Raw genomic sequence first — 18,450 nt, 5'->3', positions numbered from 1 at the left:
CGTGTCTGAAGTGCAGGAAAGTGCTGTTTTATCCTGATCATCCTGCCGCCTGTCAGGAGCAATTCATAATTATTGTTAATGAAGTTAAGTTGCAGTGCTACATGCATTAATGCGCACAGCATCTTACCGAGGCTGTGTGATGATGAACCCTGGGATTTAATCAACTCAGAGGAAAGAATCATACAAACATCTGTAAGCAACAAACAGAACTGCAGTCAATTGTTTGAAGATATTTTTTCCTTTTAGTTTTACATTTCCTATCACTCCTCTTGTAAGCAGCGTTTTGTTTTATTGTCGTATATTATTCTGCATTTGATTTATTTCACACCTGTTGTACCATGTGTCCAATTTAATCATCACCTCCTGCCCTTCCACTTCACTCTTTTATTCCTCCTACATGAAGTGTAAATGTGGTGTTCTGTACAAATAAAGAACACCACATTGTTCTTTGAGTGGCACACAAATGTGTAATGAGTAGTGTCTTTTAAATAATTAAAAGTGACACTGACAGACATGTTTTTTTTCCTGTAGGATGATTATGTGATTGACTCTTTAAATAATATGAATACACTAATAACAATAATAATAACTAATTATAATCATGATAATAAGTGATTAGCAGCCTACCTTGTTGCTGTAATGACCTGTTGCTAGCTTGACATTTTTCTATTGAAAGTGTAGTAGATCAGATCAGCTGCAGAGATGCTTCATACAGGTAAATCAGGGGAAATGGATTATGGCTGGAAGACTTCTCAGCTGGACTCAAAGGCAGTGATGTTATCCCACATGTCACAGTGAGGTCAGACTAGCTGAACCAGCGGTCCTCAAACTGTGCCGTCACATAAAAACATGTGGGGTGTGAGAGCCTCTTCTTCATCGACCTGAGCTTGTAGGTGAGTCAGTGTCACTCTGACTCACCTGATGTTACAACAACAGGTGACTCTTCCCCCTCACCCTCTAGCCTCGCTAGCACCTCGTTGCCTCCTTCAGCCTTTTTGTTTTAGAGAAATCTTCTCATATCCACAGCCTTCGCTCGTTAGACACCACCAGGTACCAACAACAGCACTGCAATTGGCAGCTGTCGTGGGAAATTTATATTTAAAGGAGGGAGGGAGTACTAAAGGATGGTGGACCACAGCCACAAACAATGGGGTGATACGTTATACTGGGGCAGAGTACTCACCACACTCCAGTGCCCTAAACACATGCACCACACAGCAAAACAACTAGGAGAAACATAATGTTGGATCAACTCTGGGCAAAGAGAGCCGCTGTAACACAGGACCTAAAGTACACACACAAAGCAGAATAAACCACAAAGCAGCTAGGACTCTACTTCAAACTAAAATAACACTTACCAGAGCTTTGCACTGAACAGTTACCACCTATCTCACCAGTAAAATGAAGAGGAACAGCATCACACCTGGGGTCAATGAGGAGCTAACACCAGCCGAGGGAGGGACATCTCACTTCTGGCAACACAACCGTCTACTCTATCTGTATGATTGATTTAGCTGACCTGGCTGTCTAGGCAGATGTCCCTTTGCCCTATCTAACCTGTCTATACCTGTCTCTCTGATCAGCCCTATCTAACCCGCTCTATCTAACCTGTCTATCTAACCTGTCTATCTAACCTGTCTATACCTGTCTCTCTGATCAGCCCTATCTAACCTGTCTATACCTGTCTCTCTGATCAGCCCTATCTAACCCGCTCTATCTAACCTGTCTATCTAACCTGTCTATACCTGTCTCTCTGATCAGCTCTATCTAACCTGCTCTATCTAACCTGCTCTATCTAACCCGCTCTATCTAACCCGCTCTATCTAACCCATCTATCCTAACAACCCTATCTAATCTGTCACCCCTCTATCTAAAGCGGCTGATCTGGCTGACTAGGCGGGTGTCCCCTTCGTCCTCCGCCGGTCCCCAAGGCCCTAGAGCCGGCGGAGGAGGACGAGGTAGCCCCCGGCGGACTTTCACCCATCCATCGGCCGGTAGCTGCGACCCACAGCTACAAATTCATTACCACGTTGACGTCCTACTTATATGATTTTGGTTCGTGTCGTCATCGTGATGGAACCACTCAGAGCCAATCAGCTGCAACAGTCCATTCTGAGCACCAATCACTGACTAGTCCTGGCAAACACTAATTTGCATACATTCTCATTATGTCGTCATGTCGACATTCTGGCCACAGGAGAACAACATTCTACCCATATACAGTAAGACCGCGGTCATAACAGGAGTATTGTGAACAGAATGATTTCACTCACATTTAGCTCATTTTCCTCTCATTTAAAGCTGGGGCAGGTTTATATCTGTTTTTTAAAGCGATTGGAACGGCTTTGTAAATGCTACCCAAACATTTTCTGGGTACAGTTTAGTTTAAATTTTTTCACAAATAAATCAAACTGCATGAAATGGCCATGTTCATCCATTAAATCAACCACAAATAAAATGTTCCTCTTGAACCATTCTTGAGTAGTGTCCTTTTGTTAATAGTAATTGTCCTATTATTCCACAAAGTGGAGCCATTCAGATGTCAGCGCGTCAGTTCCTGGTGTTTCACTATTTTTAATTTGTTTCAATGCTAAATCAAGTTCAGACATTGATAATTCTTCATCAAGAAAGTTGTTGTCCTCTTCATTTAGTTTTTCTGAGTTTTTCTTGATATTTTCAAAAAGATTTTCACATTCAAATTTTTTAAAGTTTGTATAGGTTTTGATAAAATAACCAAATTTCATTCTCAATTAGTTTTGGATCTTCTATTTTAATACATAAGTTTGTTTAACTTTTTTTTGGTCTGTCTTTGTTTTTCAAGGCCAAAGAAATATGTGGAGCTTTTTTCCACTTGTCTGATCCATCTTGCTCTAGATCTGACGTAAGCTCCATCTGATTTCACCAAGTATATATTACCTAATTGAAGTTGTAGGGACTGTAATTCTTATTATTTTCTAATGTTCTTTGTGTATTAAGTGTCAATGAATTAATTTTTTATCAATTATTACCTTGTGTTTCTGTTCTCTGACAAATGATATCTTTTTACCTGTGTTAATGGATATTTGACATTAAACCATTCCCATTTATTTACATTAGACATATTTAACTTTCCACTGGCTGGGCTGATGAAATGGCATTCCATTTTTCATTGTTGAATTTCTATATTTTAACAGAGTTCGGCGGTTGTTTAGCCAAAGAAACCGTAAGCTGAATTAGACAATGATCTGTCAGTGGAGAGGCTGAAATTCCTGAGTCAGAAACATCACCGCACAATTCACAGGAGATAAGCCAAGAGTCTAACCTTGAACATTGACCATTACCTGCAGGGTTGAACCATGTGTGCTGAATACAAGTGGGGTTGGAAATTCTCCAGAAATCCAGTACGTTTGTTGCTGCACATAAGTCCAATATTGTGTCATCATAGTTTGGTTATGAATTTCTGTGTGGTAATCTATCTAACCATGAATCCGGAGCTATGTTAAAATCTCCACCCATTATCACTTTTTCTGTAGTGTAAGTTACTTTCCATTTGTTTACTAGATTACCTAGTTTTCATACATATCCCTTTTGGCTGTATATAGCGTTCGTCGTTTATCTCTATTATTAACCAGTGTCTGTCTGTATGTCCTTCATGCCCAGTGACACATCCTGGAAACCTGTTAAACATTATCAATACTCCAGCTGAATGGTGAGTTCCATGTGCAAAAAGGACAGAATCTCCCCAATGATTTTTCCAAAATTTTTAATGAATCAAATCAGAATGGGTTTCTTGTAAGAAAATGCAGTGCGGCTTTTGTTCCTTGCAAAATAAAAATATTGCTTTACGATTAATACTGTTTTTCAACATTTAAAGATAATAACGAAATAGACATTATTTAACAATTCAATTCAATTCAATTCAATTTTATTTGTATAGCGCCAAATCATAATCTACATTATCTCAAGGCACTTTACAGGGTAAGGTCGAGACCTTACTTTGTTACAGAATAAACCCAACAGTTCCCACAAAGAGCAAGCGCTTGGCGACAGGGGGGGAGGAAAAACTCCCTTTTAACAGGAAGAAACCTCCAACAGAACCGGGCTCAGGGTGGGGGGCCGTCTGCCTCGACCGTTTGGGTTTAGGAGAAGATAGAAAGAGGGGGAGGGGGAGGAGAGGGGAGAGAAGAGAGAGAGAGAGAGACCAGGAACAGCTGTGTCGGTAATATATGTTAAATATAAAGTTGCTCTTGATTGGCCAGTGAGTCACTCCCCCTATCCATCCTTCATTTGATTGGTTCATGGTTGTGGCCATGAGGCAACCACACCATTCTCACATGTAACAAAATTGAAATACCCCAAATTATACTAAAGCCATCTCTCACAAACTAATTGTTGTTGTACCAAGGAGGTAACAGGAGAGGTTGACCTGAGGTTTATGATACTACACTGTAATAGTTATTGAATATAATTCCTCATAAAAATTCCCAGAAATTATGAAAAATGCCTTTCTTTCAAAACAAGTGTTGTAGTGTAATCTGTAGGACACCAATGAAGTGTGTAGTGGGTTAGGGGCTAATTGAAAGATTCGACGAGCAAGATGAACGACTCAATTTTTTTGGAAGTACCAAAGCCATCAAAGATAATGAAAAAGAAATGAGCGAAATACAAGAGGAGATAAAGTTCCTAAATGAAGAAAAGGCCTCACTGAAACAGCTGTGTTTGGAACAAGCCAGATACAACAGGAGATGGGACTGAAGACTCGCTGGTCTCCCGGGAAAAGAAACAGAACACAGGAGAGAGGTGGCGATCGGAGCCCGCTGCCAGTGGAGAAGAGACGGGAATTCAAGGAGGACTTCTCGAGAGAGCAGCGTGAGGCTGGAGCGAGGCTGTGGCCGAAGCTGCAAGAAGCCAGGACAGGGGAAAAGGAGCCTTCTTGAAGGAAGGTTATGCCCTCATTGAGGGACAAGGAATTGATCCTTAACTAACATCTCAGTAAGATAAAACTCAGGCACTGGTTTAATGTAATACAAGGTATTATTGGAGTTCATCGTGAGTTTGCTTAAACTGTTAGAAAGGTTTTAATGTCTTAGTTTAGAAATAAAAATTCCAACAAGTTGGTAAGCTACTGTCATAAGGACATCATATGCTTTCCTGCACTTAATCGTGAAGCTCTGTGCAAATTGATTCAGCACACATGGTTCAACCCTGCAGGTAATGGTCAATGTTCAAGGTTAGACTCTTGGCTTATCTCCTGTGAATTGTGCGGTGATGTTTCTGACTCAGGAATTTCAGCCTCTCCACTGACAGATCATTGTCTAATTCAGCTTACGGTTTCTTTGGCTAAACAACCGCCGAACTCTGTTAAAATATAGAAATTCAACAATGAAAAATGGAATGCCATTTCATCAGCCCAGCCAGTGGAAAGTTAAATATGTCTAATGTAAATAAATGGGAATGGTTTAATGTCAAATATCCATTAACACAGGTAAAAAGATATCATTTGTCAGAGAACAGAAACACAAGGTAATAATTGATAAAAAATTAATTCATTGACACTTAATACACAAAGAACATTAGAAAATAATAAGAATTACAGTCCCTACAACTTCAATTAGGTAATATATACTTGGTGAAATCAGATGGAGCTTACGTCAGATCTAGAGCAAGATGGATCAGACAAGTGGAAAAAAGCTCCACATATTTCTTTGGCCTTGAAAAACAAAGACAGACCAAAAAAAAGTTAAACAAACTTATGTATTAAAATAGAAGATCCAAAACTAATTGAGAATGAAATTTGGTTATTTTATCAAAACCTATACAAACTTTAAAAAATTTGAATGTGAAAATCTTTTTGAAAATATCAAGAAAAACTCAGAAAAACTAAATGAAGAGGACAACAACTTTCTTGATGAAGAATTATCAATGTCTGAACTTGATTGAACTTGAACTTCAACACCTCACTGGAGACCTGCCACGTGCCAGCCTGCTTCAAATCCTCCACCATCATCCCTGTCCCCAAAAAACCAAGGCCCACAGGACTAAATGACTACAGACCCATTGCCCTGACCTCTGTGGTCATGAAATCATTTGAGCGTCTTGTCCTGTCCCATCTCAAATCCATCACTGACCCACTCCTGGACCCCCTGCAGTTCGCCTACAGAGCCAACAGGTCTGTAGACGACGCCGTCAACATGGCTCTCCACTTCATCCTCCAGCACCTGGACTCCTCAGGGACCTATGCCAGGATCCTGTTTGTGGACTTCAGCTCTGCCTTCAACACCATCATCCCGGCTCTGCTGCAGGACAAGCTCTCCCAGCTGAGCGTGCCTGACTCCACCTGCAGGTGGATCACCGACTTCCTGTCTGACAGGAGGCAGCACGTGAAGCTAGGAAAGCACGTGTCTGACTCCCAGACCATCAGCACTGGATCCCCACAAGGCTGCGTTCTTTCTCCTCTGCTCTTCTCCCTGTACACCAACACCTGCACCTCCAGCCATCAGTCTGTCAAGCTCCTGAAGTTTGCAGACGACACCACTCTCATTGGACTCATCTCTGATGGCGATGAGTCTGCCTACAGGTGGGAGACTGAGCGTCTGGTGACCTGGTGCAGGCAGAACAACCTAGAGCTAAACGCTCTGAAGACAGTGGAAATGATAGTGGACTTCAGGAAGAGCCCAGCCCCACCCACCCCCATCACCCTGTGTGACTCCCCCGTGGCTACCGTGGAGCATTTTCGCTTCTTGGGAACCACCATCACACAGGATCTCAAATGGGAGCTAAACATCAGCTCCCTCATCAAAAAAGCTCAGCAGAGGATGTATTTCCTGAGGCAGTTGAAGAGGTTCAACCTGCCAAGGACTATGATGGTGAACTTCTACACCTCCATCATTGAGTCCATCCTCACCTCCTCCATCACCATCTGGTATGCTGCTGCCACGGAGAGGGACAATAACAGACTGCAGCGTATCATCCACTCTGCTGAGAAGGTGATTGGCTGCAATCTTCCGTCCCTCCAGGACCTGTACGCCTCAAGGACTCTGAGGCGTGCAGGGAAGATTGTAGCTGACTCCTCCCACCCTGGACACAAACTCTTTGTGACACTCCCCTCTGGCAGGAGGCTGCGGTCCTTCAGGACCAAAACCTCTCGCCACAAAAATAGCTTCTTCCCATCTGCTATTAGCCTCATCAACAAGGCTAGAGAGCCCCACTGTTGCTGATCAATTGCACCAATCACCAGAAAAAATTCCTTGTATGTGAAAGCATACTTGGCAATAAAACTGATTCTGATTCTGATTCTGATTCTGATTTAGCATTGAAACAAATTAAAAATAGTGAAACACCAGGAACTGACGCGCTGACATCTGAATGGCTCCACTTTGTGGAATAATAGGATAATTACTATTAACAAAAGGACACTACTCAAGAATGGTTCAAGAGGAACATTTTATTTGTGGTTGATTTAATGGATGAACATGGCCATTTCATGCAGTTTGATTTATTTGTGAAAAAATTTAAACTAAACTGTACCCAGAAAATGTTTGGGTAGCATTTACAAAGCCGTTCCAATCGCTTTAAAAAACAGATATAAACCTGCCCCAGCTTTAAATGAGAGGAAAATGAGCTAAATGTGAGTGAAATCATTCTGTTCACAATACTCCTGTTATGACCGCGGTCTTACTGTATATGGGTAGAATGTTGTTCTCCTGTGGCCAGAATGTCGACATGACGACATAATGAGAATGTATGCAAATTAGTGTTTGCCAGGACTAGTCAGTGATTGGTGCTCAGAATGGACTGTTGCAGCTGATTGGCTCTGAGTGGTTCCATCACGATGACGACACGAACCAAAATCATATAAGTAGGACGTCAACGTGGTAATGAATTTGTAGCTGTGGGTCGCAGCTACCGGCCGATGGATGGGTGAAAGTCCGCCGGGGGCTACCTCGTCCTCCTCCGCCGGCTCTAGGGCCTTGGGGACCGGCGGAGGACGAAGGGGACACCCGCCTAGTCAGCCAGATCAGCCGCTTTAGATAGAGGGGTGACAGATTAGATAGGGTTGTTAGGATAGATGGGTTAGATAGAGCGGGTTAGATAGAGCGGGTTAGCTAGACAGGTTAGATAGACAGGTTAGATAGAGCAGGTTAGATAGAGCGGGTTAGATAGACAGGTTAGATAGGGCTGATCAGAGAGACAGGTATAGACAGGTTAGATAGAGCGGGTTAGATAGAGCGGGTTAGATAGAGCAGGTTAGATAGAGCGGGTTAGATAGACAGGTATAGACAGGTTAGATAGACAGGTTAGATAGACAGGTTAGATAGAGCAGGTTAGATAGGGCTGATCAGAGAGACAGGTATAGACAGGTTAGATAGAGTGGGTTAGATAGACAGGTTAGATAGAGCAGGTTAGATAGGGCTGATCAGAGAGACACTTGAGCATCATGTAATGTCGTCCGCATTATATTTGGTTATTTTTGGTTTTCTTAGCCAATCCACGTGAATACATATAACATATGACATTCATCTTGACTTGAAAATCAGGAGATGCAACTCTTAAATCAGCCCTGCCGAATAATGCACCCCTATCTGTATTTAACTACAGACTCTTCAGCATCAAATATTGTCATCCACATTATAATTTGGACTGTCTTATCTTATCAAAGTGAATTACAAATAACATTCATATTGGCTTAAAAACGTTTCATGTTCAACGTTTCACAAAAGTTTCATGTCTCCACAGTTAAGTCCCTTTTGTCTTCTTCCCTCATGTCTCTGTTTGTGTTTCCTGTTTTATTTTGGTACTCCTCTCTTGTCTCATTCCAGGTCCCTGCACTTCCTGCCCTCCGGTGTGATGACCTGAGCCCCAGTGTGTTTAGTCTCAGTCTTCCCTTCACTCTGTTGCAGTTCATCCTCAGCGTCACTGTAACGCTGACATAGTTCCTCCGCGATTTAAACTTGTTTTCTAATCTGTGTGATGTGACCTGTGACCCTGTGGCAGTCGGTGGTGCTTGTTGATTATATTTAAATATGCCGAATTGTAATTTCAAGGACTATTGTTGTTCGGACTAGCTAAACTAGTTGATATATGCTAGCTGTCACTGGTTGCCATAGCAACGATAAACAGTCAAGTGGGATCAAGCTACACTGTAAATACAGGTAAGTCACATTGTATTTAACACAGGCTGCATGATTTTAGTAGTTGGGTAATTCATTGTTTTCTTAAAAAATATACTAGTTAGCCTATAAGAATTGTATGACAGAGAACAAGATTTAATACTTTTTGATTTGTTATTTTAGGATTAGGTTCATTTATTCAGAGAACGGTTTATTATTATTGTATACTGACACTTGGATATTTGTTCTTAAGCAGATGAATTGTCAGTTACACCGTGAAAATCATTAAAGCCACTGAAAACCAGCATAGTTATTCTGTGTTTCTTTTATTCCTACAGAATAAAAACCACCCACTTCTCTTAAAACATGTTCAGCCGGAGGCCGCTGATTCGTGGGTACAACACAGACACAGTTTGCAAAATCTATTTTAATTTTCAAGTTAGAGTGTTTATGTCCCGTGGAAATGATATATTCACATTGGTGATGGTGGAGTCTGGGAGTAGATGATCATTCAATCATTTAAAACTATGGTTCTCAACCTGGACTCAGGACCCACCAAGGCGTCCAAATATAAATGTGAAGGGTCACGACAGGGTTATTGTATTTGATTGTTTTTTATTGGATTTGATTGTATAATAGTGTCTCTGGTGAGCCACGTGATCTCGGTGGGGTCCTGCCCAAACAGCTGTTCGTGGAGCAGCTGTGCCAGCGCCCAGGACCCCCCCGACCACCAGAGCACTCCACGTCTCCTCTGTGGGAGGGGTTATTTATTATTCTTAACACTCACAAGGCATCTTCAAAGTCTAACAACTGTAACAAAGCACGAAAACTGTGGATGAATGAATTGGCCTCACATCAACTGCCTAATGTCACCCGTTTATTTTCCTCACAGGTTCCACTGTCAGCTGTTCTCAGAGCTCCTCCAGCTGCTGGAGTTGTGGTGTTACACAGGAATCAATAATCAGAACTCAGAAGCAGATTATTGAACCTACATGATCTCAGATCAAGGTCTAGTTCAATGCAAACATATTGTGCTCTGATGTTCACACTTTGTCCTGTGTGCACAGAAAGTCTGTCTAACATATATAATTGGATTTCTTCATGAGGGAGGCTCTGAGGCTTCCTCCTCTTTAATTATGTGAATCAACAATGTAAAACTATATCACTAGATTTCAGTGATAGCATTTTACAGAACTGAGGGACAATTACATTCATGATTTTTGTGAAAACATACAAACCTAAAAACCTGTTACTGAATCAAGAGAAAGTTTCAGAGCTACAGAGAGAGCGTCGGTGTCAGAGTCTCATCAGGCAGCAACCTTAAACTTTCACTGATGGAGCAAAATGATTTTACTGATTGTCAAATGATGCTTTTGGCGCCCTTAGAGACTCATGTTAATTAGATTAGTATTTGTGCATTTGGTTGTGTTGTCAGTATTTGCAGCACATGTTGTCAAATTAATTTAGATGCTTTGGCTCATGTTTTGTATATTTCCATGTGTTTTATAAGTTGCAATGAGTTGAGCTCTCAGGACCATCTTACTTAACATTGCATTTAAACATGCTGAATCTAAAAAATATCGTTAGACTGTAAAATACTCATGATGTTTGAGTAGGTTGTTGGATCCACCAAATTCCCACAGACAGTCCAGGTCCGGATGCAGTCGAGTATCCAGACCTGTGATGTTGTGAACTCTTCTGTCAACACACATGAGCTACAGTGCTTTTAACAGCATCTTTGTATTTTTATAGACTTTATAAGAGCTGAAACTGTCAGACCATTATACTCTGTATCTATAAATGTCAATTTATTTTCCCTGTCCAGACATCAGTCTCTCGCAATACATACAGTATCATTAGTTACAGATTTATTTTCTATTTACATCCACTTTGTTATATAAATATAATACATCATTTTCAGAAAAGCTGTCAAGTTGATGCATACAAGAGCTCCATCACAATACAGTGAGGTTAAACAGAGCAGGGGGAGGGGAGTGATTGGATTGGCTGGAATTTAGAAAATCAACAGCATGCACATGAGGACGTGGTGGTGGTGTCGTCCTTACAGAGTGAAAATCACAGAACGGAGAGGGAGACGGGGTTCAGTTTTCAGCCTGCAGGTGTGGTAGCTGTAGACTCAATGAAAAGGAGCCTGGGGGGTGAGATGAACAATATTCAGGATGTAAACAGCCTGTTAGGATGTCACAGGAAGTGACATTTCAAAAGTTCTGCTCAGTCCATTCAGGATTTAGACATCTGATTTCTCCAGAGTTCAGTATATTTGCAGATTGAAGTTGTTAAAGCAGACAGCATCTTTCCACAGAGTATAGACCTAAAGGCCAGTCCACCTGAACTGGACCAAACACACAGGGACCAATACCCCAGTCATGTGATGTGGCTCAACATGGACACACACCCTGCGCAAAACAAGTCCAGCAGTTTGTCTCTGACTTTGCTTTAAGGTTTTAGATCAGTCAACATACTGGTCCAATACCAGCAAAACCTGCACTTTTAATCTGCTCCAACCAGAGGTGGGTGTTTGAGACGCTGGTGACAGGTGGGTGGAACAGGGCAGGTGAACACAGTAGAAGTATGGAGGGCTGGATGGTAGGAGGGTAAACCTGTGTGACATGCAGGTAAGACTCTTTGACGCTTGGTGGATGATACCTGACAGTTCTGAGCTCCATGAACTGTGGGACCACCTCACCTGTAACATCAGCTCTTCAGTCTCTATAAACTGCACATCTCTGTTTTAAATAAACCTGCCTCTATTAAACTAATTGATACAAAACATCTGTCCAGTATTTTCCAAGAAGAAGTGTGGTCATGTGTAGAGTTGCTGGTGGACTCTGGTCACTGGTTTCTGTGTCCACAGAGTCCAGACCCTCCTGTCTGCAGTCTACGATGCTCCTCTCAGGCGTTGTTGATGATGATGAGAGCGGGACTAGCTGTCTGCTGACTCGTCTCACACATGGTCCCCTGCTTGGCCGGTTTGGCAAAGACCCGTGGCGTGTTCAGGTTGTAGACTCCAGCCTGGAGGAAACAGGCTCTCAGAGTCAGGCACAGCACCTCCTCAGGCTTCAGCTGCAGCTTGTACTGGCTCTGACCCACCCAGGTGAACGAGTTGTGGACCTCCAGAGACTCTGGGCTGAAGAAGGTATTGATGGATGGAAATGTTAGAAAATACATTCACTTTAACCAAGGTTATTTCATGTGTGTCCACTATTTAATAGTGATTGTGTTCTGTATTGTGTATAGGTGTGTATCTCTGATGCAGCGGACTCAGCCAGGTCTGTCTTGAAAACGAGATTTGGAAACTCAATGGGACCTTACCTGGTTAAATTAAGGCCACTGAAATACTGAAAAATAACATGATATTTAACTGACCGTCTCTCACAGTGGAATCATGTTAGAACGGATCACATCGTCACATGAGACATACAACACGTGATCTCTCATGAAACTCACCTTGTGCTTTTGTGCCGTAGGTCAATGATGACGTCCACGTGAGCCAGGGAGCAGTTAGACAGAGTCAGAGTCACTGGCACCAGACAGAGACTGAAACAGAGAGAACACACACTTCACTGGCTGCATCCTCTAACAGGGCACAGAGGTCACCACCTTCAACCTGACTGAGTCTGAGCTTTATTTTTTAATGTCAGATGTAGATACAGCAGAGAGGCCACAGACATTTCTAAGAGACACAGTGGTGGTTTAGGAAGCAGCTGGTGTTATCCAGGAAAAGATACCAGATACCAGTATGTTCATGTACAGAGCAAAGACCTGACCTGTCAGATCTGCCACATACAGTCATGGAAAAAATTATTAGACCACCCTTGTTTTCTTCAATTTCTTGTTCATTTTAATGCCTGGTACAACTAAAGGTACATTTGTTTGGACAAATATAATGATAACAACAAAAATAGCTCATAAGAGTTTAATTTAAGAGCTGATATCTAGCCATTTCAGAATCAGAATCAGAATCAGTTTTATTGCCAAGTATGTTTTCACATACAAGGAATTTTTTCTGGTGATTGGTGCAATTGAGGATCAGGGGGATCAGCAACAGTGGGGCTCTCTAGCCTTGTTGATGAGGCTGATAGCAGATGGGAAGAAGCTATTTTTGTGGCGAGAGGTTTTGGTCCTGAAGGACCGCAGCCTCCTGCCAGAGGGGAGTGTCACAAAGAGTTTGTGTCCAGGGTGGGAGGAGTCAGCTACAATCTTCCCTGCACGCCTCAGAGTCCTTGAGGCGTACAGGTCCTGGAGGGATGGAAGATTGCAGCCAATCACCTTCTCAGCAGAGTGGATGATACGCTGCAGTCTGTTATTGTCCCTCTCCGTGGCAGCAGCATACCAGATGGTGATGGAGGAGGTGAGGATGGACTCAATGAGGGAGGTGTAGAAGTTCACCATCATAGTCCTTGGCAGGTTGAACTTCTTCAACTGCCTCAGGAAATACATCCTCTGCTGAGCTTTCTTGATGAGGGAGCTGATGTTCAGTTCCCATTTGAGATCCTCTGTGATGGTGGTTCCCAAGAAGCGGAAATGCTCCACAGTAGCCACGGGGGAGTCGCACAGGGTGATGGGGGTGGGTGGGGCTGGGCTCTTCCTGAAGTCCACTATCATTTCCACTGTCTTCAGAGCATTTAGCTCTAGGTTGTTCTGCCTGCACCAGGTCACCAGACGGTCAGTCTCCCACCTGTAGGCAGACTCATTGCCATCAGAGATGAATCCAATGAGGGTGGTGTCGTCTGCAAACTTCAGGAGCTTGACAGACTGATGGCTGGAGGTGCAGGTGTTGGTGTACAGGGAGAAGAGCAGAGGAGAAAGAACGCAGCCTTGCGGGGATCCAGTGCTGATGGTCTGGGAGTCAGACACGCGCTTTCCTAGCTTCACGTGCTGCCTCCTGTCAGACAGGAAGTCGGTGATCCACCTGCAGGTGGAGTCAGGCACGCTCAGCTTTTCCATTTCCCATGTTTTCTTGATAATAAGTTCTAGCATTAATAGCTATGGTATTGTACTGCCAAAAACAGTGCTTTTAGGCATTCTATGTTTTCTTTTCTGCCTCTTTTAGTCACATGATACACACAGCAGTTAGTACTTGATTGCATAACCACTGTTTTTGATGACTGCAGCAATGCGTCTTGGCATGCTCTCCACCAGCTTCTGACATTGTTCTGCTGTCACAGCAGCCCATTCCTGTTGCACAAATTCAAACAAATTTGCTTTGTTTTTGGGCTTGTGGTTCTCCATTTTGAGTTTGATGATTTTCCACAGGTTTTCCATTGGATTCAGATCTGGTGATTGAGCAGGCCAAGGCATGGTTCGAATGTTCTGGTTCTCCATCCAGGCTTTAACTGACCTTGCCGTGTGGCAAGGGGCATTGTGTTGTTGGAAAATCCAGTCGTTCGAGGCAGGAAAGAGTTTTCCAGCTGATGGAAGAAGACTGTTTTCAAGAGTAGCCCTGTACATGACCTGGTTCATTCGCCCTTCACACAATTGCATTTGCCCTGTGCCAGCCATACTGAAACAACCCCAGATCATCACTGATCCACCCCCATGTTTTACTGTAGAGGCAAGACAGTCTGGTTTGTAGGCTTCTCCAGGCTTCCTCCTAACCAGTAAGATGGCTGGAGTGGGCATCAATTCAAAATTGGATTCATCACTGAAGAGAACCTTAGCCCAGTCATCACTGGTCCAATCCTTGTGATCCCTAGCAAAGAGTAAGAGCCTTCCGCTGCCTTTCGTTGATGTAGGGCTTCTTCCGTGCCTTGTGTGACTTCAGACCAGCTTCAAGAAGTCGGTTTCGAACTGTCCTTGCCGAACAAGTCACATGTCTTGACAGTGCTCACTCATTTTTAAGGTCCCTGGAGGTCTGACGACGATTCCTGACACAGGAACGGATGAGTGCATGGTCATCTTGTGGGGTAGAAAGACGTTTCCTGCCTCGACCAGCTAGCAATTTGGTTGTACCATGTTCGGCTTGTTTTTTCTTGGTGTAATGAACGGCTGTCTTGGAGATCTTCAGTTTTTTGGCTACCTGTCTCTCACTCATGCCAATTTCAGCAGTGCCAAGATGGCTGCCTTTGTGGCTTCACATTATTCTTTTGTTTTAGGCATTATGTGAGAGCTGACAACTTCTGAGTTGTGCCACAGCTTGAATGTAAGCAGGAAACCACTCCAGGCCTTTGCATGTGCAATGCTGCTGATGACATGAAATGGCCTCTTATATACTCTGGGAATACAATTCACCTTAAGGATTTCAAATAGGACATAAAGTATTTTGTAATTAGCTGCATTTTAGTCATGTTCATTGTATTCTTCAGGTAATATACCTTTAGTGATACCAGGCATTAAAATAAACAAGAAATTGAAGAAAACAAGGGTGGTCTAATAAAAACATGTACGTCAGAGAGAGACAGAAAAACATGCTTCACTGTCTGTGATGTCAAGCTGCAATCTCACACACACACACACACACACACACACACACACACACACACACACACACACACACACACACACACACACACACACACACACACACACACACACACACACCTTTTTCAGGCAAACACTGAAAACTGGTCCAGCCAATTAAGAGTCCCTCACTGGCCATAAACCACGTAACAGACTGTAAGACTGTTTACTTACAATATGTGAAAAATTAGTTCTGGTATGAATATCATTATTTATATCATTTATTCCTCTGAAATAATAATTATTGTCGAGATCACCTCTATTTCCACTGTTCTAGACAGGTCATGTTCAGTGGTATTTAATAGCATAAATAATCACAGTTTTTGGGAAAACTACTCTCAGATTTATATAAGAACAGTCCAGATATGAGTTTAGAACATCTATTAAAAGATGGTTAGTGCCATGCCATAGGTGTGTGTGTGTGTGTGTGTGTGTGTGTGTGTGTGCGCGCATGTCTTTGGCAAATCAGATGCTCCAGAGAAACATTTTAGGGAGAGCTCTGCTTTTTTCCTTTTAATATCACATTTTGTGTGTGTGAGTGTGTGCATGTGTGTGTGTGTCTCACCTATCCTGGACAAATGGATGTGTGTAGGTCTCGGGGTAGTGCAGGTTGGTCTTGATGAGCTGGGACAGCTCTGCCGTCGGCACGACAACAGGAAGAGGCAGCTCTGATTTAAACTTGAGCAGCACCATTTCCTGAGCTTCCTGCAACAAAAACACACATACACTCAGAGTGTGTAAACTTTAACCATGGTAAGGAGGGAGAGATCCTGGAAAGAACACCATGTGCACAGAGGAAGTGTCATAGGAGCAGCGTGTGAGCAGAATATCAAAAACCAAAAGGGTCACAGTCTCATTTCCCTGGCGTCTGACGTGTTGTTAGCGATGGTGAAGTGAAGCTTTATGAACCAGTGAAGCTGTCAACACAGCTGTATCAGAAAAGTTCCTCAGTGGAAGCTGGATGAGAACCTCTGCTTGTCAACGCTAGGACCAATTCTGTGATGCAAAACGATTCACCACAGACCAACACATTGATCTGTTTGAAGCAAAAAATGAACAGATTGATAGATCAATGAATGAATGGATAAATACATTGATACATAAATAAATGAACATGATAAATGAACATGTTCCAGTGTGTACTGTATGTCACTGAAAAACAACAGAGAAAACACACACACATGTATAGTTGGTTATAGTATAATGAATAATGTAAGAAGTGCTCTGTGGAATCATTGGTGTTTGTGCAGAGAGTCTGGTGCTTAATTCAACAATCCACAACCTGAACAACCCACGAAGATGATGTTTCACACATTTTAAACCTTTGAATCAGATTTTGAAGTGGTCACATGTGTGCTATGGAACACATCAAACCTTGATACAAAGCTTCACTGAAAACAGATCCATTTTTTGGACACAAGCCTCTGAGCTTCGGTGTCGTGAGTACTCTACAACTCTCTCACTCTATAACATCAGTGAGGACGAGTCCTCTAACAGCAGCCAGACTGCATCATCCCAGTCAACAAGTGTCAATGAGCAGCCGCTGCCTGTTAAATGGCTGATATCACTACATGACTTCACCTGCGTGAATATAAAATCATGTGTATAAATAAATAGATAAAAATAAAGGAATAATAAAACAGCAGTGCTTACCTGACAAACCGCTGCCGGAGTTTAGAACGGCGTTTACAACACGTCAAACGATGGCGGGAATGAGAAGAAATGTGACCCTTTTGGCTTTTGATAGCAGAACAGCAGTAGCTTCAGTGATCTGTGTGTGTGTGTGTGTGTGTGTGTGCGTGTGTGTGTGTGTGTGTGCGTGGTTACTGACCTCTTTGGGAGTCAGAGAAGTGGCCTCCTTGCCGATGGTCTGCAGCGCCACGTGGAGCTGGCCCTCTAGGATCAGTTGTTTGTTGTCCTCCACCACATAGGCCTGTACAGACCCACAAATCACACACTGTGAACTCAGCACTCACTGTATTGGAGCTTCATTAAAATGTGACATTAGCTACAGGAGCCTTTGTATCTGTAATGTCACACCCTGCTGACAGGACTTTCATAGTGTCTTTTTTCCACTGGCTGAAAATTGAATGAAAGATTTGACTCAGTGGATAAATTCTTCACTGATAATACACATCGTCTTCAAGTGTCAACCACCACCTCTGATGGCTGATGACCCACATATGAAGAGAATGATAAATAACAGGGTGTTGGCCTGACATTGCTCCTTGACAGACTCAGAACATGTAGTTCATGTTGATGTAACAGCGTTAGGACACTCAACACGTGCCAGTGCTGATTCTGAAAAGAGGATGATCGTCATTTAAGCTGCTGTGAGCATCTAAAACATCCACCTGTTATTTACTGAGACAATAAAACTTCAGTCACTGAATCATCCTCTGTGCTTTGTTGTTGAGTTGATCATCTGGCTCCACTCAGCCTGAAACATGTCACGGAGCTGGTTCTCATCGACTGTGTTCATGTACCTTCCAGATGACAATGATGTTGAGGTCCAGCTCGTTACACTTCTTCACAATGTTGTTGAGGTCGGACGCTCGGTCCTCAGAGGGGACAGAGCTCTGATTCTTGCTGCTGGATGATGTCCTGGATGCCGCCACATCTGTTCGCTGAGACTCTGAGGTCCGGCAGCAGCGGAAGAAGAAATCTCCACAGGGTGTGGAGGAGCTGATGATCTGCAGCACCACAGAGGAGGAGGTGAGGGGGAGGAGGAGGAGAGTGAAGGTTACAGCCATGTTACGCTTTTCATCATCCTTTCATTTCTGTTTCCCCTACATGCTCACATGTTGCCATGGCAACCTTTACTATGTGGATTTGTTATTGTGTGGCACCTTAACTGCATTAGCATCTAACAGTCACACGC

General features: G+C 42.9%; 1 protein-coding gene and 2 long non-coding RNA genes across 15 annotated transcripts in view; 1 reads left to right on the top strand and 2 right to left on the bottom strand.

The window, feature by feature from the left end:
• Positions 1-1,576: 1,576 nt before the first annotated feature.
• Positions 1,577-2,000, bottom strand: LOC139626465 (uncharacterized). 3 transcript variants are annotated; one of them, XR_011692299.1, is made up of 3 exons: positions 1,773-2,000; positions 1,709-1,735; positions 1,577-1,634 (listed from the first exon to the last, which is right to left on the bottom strand). It is a non-coding gene; the product is annotated as an uncharacterized lncRNA (long non-coding RNA). The 3 variants fall into 3 exon arrangements; XR_011692298.1 differs by having other exon boundaries at positions 1,586-1,621; positions 1,682-1,735; XR_011692297.1 differs by having other exon boundaries at positions 1,608-1,634; positions 1,682-1,735.
• A 5,879-nt stretch (positions 2,001-7,879) lies between these two features.
• On the top strand, positions 7,880-8,664 carry LOC139626462 (uncharacterized). 10 transcript variants are annotated; one of them, XR_011692291.1, is made up of 4 exons: positions 7,880-8,079; positions 8,120-8,183; positions 8,263-8,288; positions 8,381-8,664. It is a non-coding gene; the product is annotated as an uncharacterized lncRNA (long non-coding RNA). The 10 variants fall into 10 exon arrangements; XR_011692292.1 differs by having other exon boundaries at positions 8,263-8,298; positions 8,378-8,664; XR_011692296.1 differs by having other exon boundaries at positions 8,226-8,275.
• A 2,206-nt stretch (positions 8,665-10,870) lies between these two features.
• trappc8 (trafficking protein particle complex subunit 8) overlaps positions 10,871-18,450 on the bottom strand; it is a 39,125-nt gene continuing 31,545 nt past the window's right edge. For both annotated transcript variants that reach the window (XM_071486760.1, XM_071486761.1), the window contains 5 exons: positions 18,056-18,262; positions 17,401-17,502; positions 16,135-16,274; positions 12,558-12,647; positions 10,871-12,237 (listed from right to left, as the gene is read on the bottom strand). In XM_071486760.1, coding sequence (XP_071342861.1) covers positions 12,003-12,237; positions 12,558-12,647; positions 16,135-16,274; positions 17,401-17,502; positions 18,056-18,262 — 774 coding nt within the window. In that variant the 3' untranslated portion in view covers positions 10,871-12,002. The remainder of the gene's footprint in view (positions 12,238-12,557; positions 12,648-16,134; positions 16,275-17,400; positions 17,503-18,055; positions 18,263-18,450) is intronic.

Source organism: Trachinotus anak, unplaced genomic scaffold (genome assembly GCF_046630095.1).
Source record: "Trachinotus anak isolate AG129_WGS33_773 ecotype Australia unplaced genomic scaffold, CSIRO_AGI_Tana_v1 ptg000010l, whole genome shotgun sequence".
In the NCBI taxonomy this organism is placed as follows: domain Eukaryota; kingdom Metazoa; phylum Chordata; class Actinopteri; order Carangiformes; family Carangidae; genus Trachinotus; species Trachinotus anak.
This window is presented reverse-complemented; position numbering and strand designations above follow the sequence as displayed.